General features: G+C 44.0%; 1 protein-coding gene across 1 annotated transcript in view; it reads right to left on the bottom strand.

Annotated features, from left to right (window-relative positions):
- LOC105536627 (nuclear body protein SP140) overlaps window positions 1–4,372 on the bottom strand; it is a 59,727-nt gene extending 55,355 nt beyond the window's left edge. Inside the window, exon 1 of the mRNA XM_011976032.1 lies at window positions 4,290–4,372. Coding sequence (XP_011831422.1) covers window positions 4,290–4,347 — 58 coding nt within the window. The 5' untranslated portion in view covers window positions 4,348–4,372. The remainder of the gene's footprint in view (window positions 1–4,289) is intronic.
- Window positions 4,373–4,745: the final 373 nt, after the last annotated feature.

The raw sequence follows: 4,745 nt of genomic DNA on the forward strand, positions 1-4,745 counted from the left end.
AATTATGAAGAGAAAACTTAGTGAAGATGTGGGAAGCTGAAGTATCTCCTAGGTGGGGCTGTCCGCCACCCAGGCCCTCCTGGCCTGTAGGTGGACACACTCCAGTTGCTGTCACCAAGGCTGAGAACCATCCATCAGCTCACTTCTGCCTGGACTCCTAATTCTCTCTCCTTCTCCCCCTCCCCCTTTCCTCTGCCCATTTCCTCTTTCTCCGCCCTGCTTTCCTGCTGCCAGTGGCTTCAGGTGCTTCTCTTTGTTTCCATGTGTTTCTGCCCCCCTTCTCTGCTCCTGTCTTTTTCTCTTGCACCCCTGACTCTGCTCTTTACTGGCTTTCCCTATCTTGTTTATTTCCTTGTCACCCCCTTTTTAAAACTAGGTATAAAGAAAGGCATTCCTGGGACAGTGAAAATGAACCAGATAAGGAAGGGGATCAGGAACAGAGTGGGCCAAGGCAACACCACATACTACAGGGGAAGTGTGGCTCCAGGACCCACATATAAAAGATCAGATCATAAAAGAGCAGCTCCTGAAACAACTGATGCCATTAGTAGAGACAAGACAGACGATATGGGCTGGGGGCCCATGAAGGGTGGAAGCCACAGAAATCCACAGGAAGGATAACTCATCTAATCCTGTGCAACAAAGATCACTAGGGGAAAAGATCTAAGGGGAAAAGAAAATGATCTGATTGATATCTTGCGAATAACAATTGCGTTAAAGCAGAAAAAAATGAGTCTGATGAGTACAAGATCAAACAGGATATTCCTCCCTTTACTGAGAAAGCAAACCCTGGAGAAAGAGGAGTTTCTAAGTTCAGAGGAGGTGTTGGTTTCCACTGTGAAGTGTTCCGTTCCTGAAAGACATTGCAAAAAGGAAGGTCCCAAGATAAACGTCTTCAGGCACACGGATGGAGGAGCTTGGAAGGGAGGCCTGCCTGGCAGACAGATATTAAATACTTGACAATCATTCCACTACCTGAGCAGATGAGTCTGCGGGGAGAGAATTCTTACCCTCTGAGTATGCTTCTGTGCCACTCTCTACCTAGAGGGACCTTAATCAGAAAACTCACTATTGACAGAGGTGCCGTTTGCTGGAAGCTGCTGCTGTCTAGTGACTCTGACTTCAGCTCTACAGGCCCTCAACCTGCTCCTTTCCTCCGACAATAGTTTGCACTCTTTATGGGTTCTCTAATTATTTTGATCTGTCTCTTTCTCTGCATAGTTTAATCTGTGCTTCCTTCCAACATTGTTGTCATTTGTATTTGCCTCCATTTGTACAATTTTCTCTAACTTTTCTCTCTTGGTTATCCGCTTTCTACTTTGTCTTTTACTTTCTCCTTTTCTGTCTGTTTCCTTGGGTTTTACCTTGCCCTCTTAGATGCCTGTAAAATGTCTATAATTTTATATATTTTCCTCACTCTCAAAGTTCTCTTCTCCCAGATTGGAAAAGTCCTTCCATTTATGCAGGGGCTATAAAACCGCATATCCTTTGCTTGTCAGTTCCATCCCAAGGGTCTTCCACATGACTTTTCTCAACTGCAAGCATTCAATCATTCACAAAACTTATGTCTGTGTTCCTGATGCTTCTGAAAGTAGGCTGAAAACAATCTCCCTGCCTCAATTACCATAATCTGCTGATATTTAGGTTTAATGTGTGTTTAATATCATCACCCAGGCATTTCTTCTCTGGTGCCCCCAGCCTAACTCTGGCATATTCTGTCTCCCTGTATTCTCCATGCAACGATATGGTCTCCACTCAGGGACTCACCTTACCTTGATCCTTTGTGTCTCACAATTTACAAAAAAGCCCAACAGAAAATTGACATAATTCCATCTGTATGCATGCGAATGTGAAGAAGGGAAGGTAGGATGGGAGAAAGGGAATTTTTTTTTCCATGCCAACTGGAAAACAAAGAAGTACTCAAATATCTAAAAATTTAAATCATAATTACCTTCTCCTTCATCTGGTAGTGGACAGAGCCCCTTCTCTGGTTCTCCTTCATTAGTGATTTGGGGAGTCTTTAGATCCAAGTTCTCTGCAGAGAAACAAGAAACTGACGGACCACAAAGGGTACATGGACACAGACCTCAGTGTGTTCACGACATCCAAGATGGGCAAACGCTGACAGCCACCCTCGTCTTGTTCCGCCTTTTCTCCATCTTGTTGCATCTCCTCTTTCTCCTTCTCTCTAATTCTCAGTGTCCTCCTCACAGTTCTGCCTCCACAGTTCCCTCCAAGTCGGGCAGCGCTTGGATTGTCTGGTCTTCTCTCCAACTGGCTTATTCTCATTCCTGTTTCTATCTCTTTTTCCTTTTTTAGTAATATTGTATCTCTTTTCTGTTATTTCTTTAGCTCTTATTCTATATCCATCCTATGCCAAAGGGCAGACTCTATTTCCATGCTGTGTTTCCATGATTTCCCTTCCCTCCCACTAGCATTTTTTTTTCCCCCTTAAAGCCTTATATTGGTCCCTGGTCCACTCCTCCGGGAACCTGCAGAACTCCTTGGGCTTCTTTCTATTCTGACCCTGTGACCCTGCCCCGAACCCCCAGCTGGCTTTGCACAACCATCACCCAGTAACACCTCCAGGACACTGGTGCCCACTCTTCCTTTTCTACTTTGCCTTTGCGATAATATCCTGCTTGCATTTCTGTGCTTTATTTCCCAGTCTGTAAGATAGACGTTAGCTGTTTGCATACCGATGTTTAAGAGTTTGTGAGGGTAAAAGGAGCTCTTGTGCAATCCAGCCATCTGACTGAGACTGTCAGAAACCTTGTGCACCTGCTCTCCCACCCCATGTTGGCACTCTCATCTTCACCCTTGACACACGTCTCTGTTGCTTGTGTTTCTACCTCTGTCTCTTGGCACTGGAGTCTCTTGGTACTTCTCTTTGTCTTGGTTTCTTTTTCTGGGACTGTTCCTGCCTCCCTCATTTCCCTCCTGCATCCCTGGTCCTGTGTTTATGTCCTTGCCCCACTTTATACCTATTGAGGCACATAAAGGTATACACTTATATCTTCATACACCTTCATAGAGCACTACTCTGTGAAGGCAACTGTCCTTCTCTGTGGCTGTCTGGACTTTCCCTTCCAAACGTCTCTCCCTGACTATCTGTCTCTCTCCTCCAGTGATGTGCTGTGTCTACTTGGCACATTCTATCTCTGTTTATCTTTTCTGGCTCTATTTTTCTGGATATCTCTTATCTCGTATCATAGATTATGTTTACATACTTTCTAACTCTCAATAATTTCTCCACTCCTCTGCTTAAGCTTGCTTTATTTGTTAATAAAAGTCTCTTACATTAAACCCTGGTAGAGTCTCTTGGATTCCTAAAAGCCCTTTGGATTTCCACATTGGACTCAGTCTATGGGACCCCACCCCAACCGGTGCCTGCCTCACAGAACTGGAAGCCTGTAAGGAGTCATCCAGTACATTGGTCTCCGCATTTCCTTCCTTCTCGGGTCTTAACAAACGCCGGTGTCACATGTACTTCAGTGTTTCTGGCTCCTCAAAACAACAATAACAGCACTTTCCCTGCCTAAATCTTGAGGTTTCTGAGGGTAAAAATGTAACACTTAAGAGAGTCCTCTAAAAACATACCGCATGATCCAATGACATAATGAAGAGTATTGGTCAAAAAGAGCATTTAGTCTCATAAAGAGTGCATCTGAATTCTGTCAATTAGAGGGTAGGATACCATTTCTTTGAAGGCTTTGTCAAGTTTGTGATGAAATGATAAAAAGTATCTACCAGCAAAGGAATGATAAACTTTTTCATTCCCAAAGAAAAAGTGAGAATAGAATTTTAAATTCATATTAATAGCGATGAAAAATAAAGGCAAAGAGCATTTTTTCCTCCTAGAATATTCTGACCTATATTTCTTCATTTGTAAAATAGGATTATCCAGTTTGTCAGCCCCCATCTTAAGCTTTTGTGAGGGTATCAGATCTTATTCAGCAAAATATTTTAATGCTTTAGTATTAATAGGCATGAGAATATGAAGGAGAGAACACATTGCCTTGCCTTGACATAATCCAACTACCACGTGATTATCTAAACACATACTTTCAAACAATAAAACCCATTCTGTTAAACACAGACTTCTATATCAAGATTCCTCCCTGCATTTCCCAAAAGATCCATGTATAGAAAATGTGAAAAATCTCAGATTTAATTGCATCCTTTCACTGTGAAGTATACTTGGAGGAAAGACAATCAGGAAACACAAACTCCAGATTCAACCTCCTGACACTCTGCAGCCCAGGGCCAGAAATCCTCCCCTTCCTTACCTGACCCACATCTTGCTAGGGAGCTAGAGGCTTCCTGGGGCTCTTCTCCATCACACATTTGCGAACAGTCACCACTGCCCTCTGCAGAAAGAAAAGAAATCCCTCAAGAAATTATGAAGAGAAAACTCAGTGAAGATGTGAGAAGCTGAAGTATCTCCTAGGTGGGGCTGTCTGCCACCCAGGCCCTCCTGGCCTGTAGGTGGGTTCTCCTGGCCTGTAGCTGGACACACTCCAGTTGCTGTCACCAAGGCTGAGAACCTTCCATCAGTTCACTTCTGCCTGGACTCCTAATTCTCTCTCCTTCTCCCCTTCCCCCTTTCCTCTGCATACTTCCTCTTTCTCTGCCCTGCTTTCCTGCTGCCAGTGGCTCCAGGTGCTTCTCTTTGTTTCCATGTGTTTCTGTCCCCCTTCTCTGCTCCTGTCTCTGCTCCTGACTCTGCTCTTTACGGGCTTTCC

The sequence above is a fragment of the Mandrillus leucophaeus genome, unplaced genomic scaffold (assembly GCF_000951045.1).
Source record: "Mandrillus leucophaeus isolate KB7577 unplaced genomic scaffold, Mleu.le_1.0 Scaffold1616, whole genome shotgun sequence".
NCBI lineage: Eukaryota > Metazoa > Chordata > Mammalia > Primates > Cercopithecidae > Mandrillus > Mandrillus leucophaeus.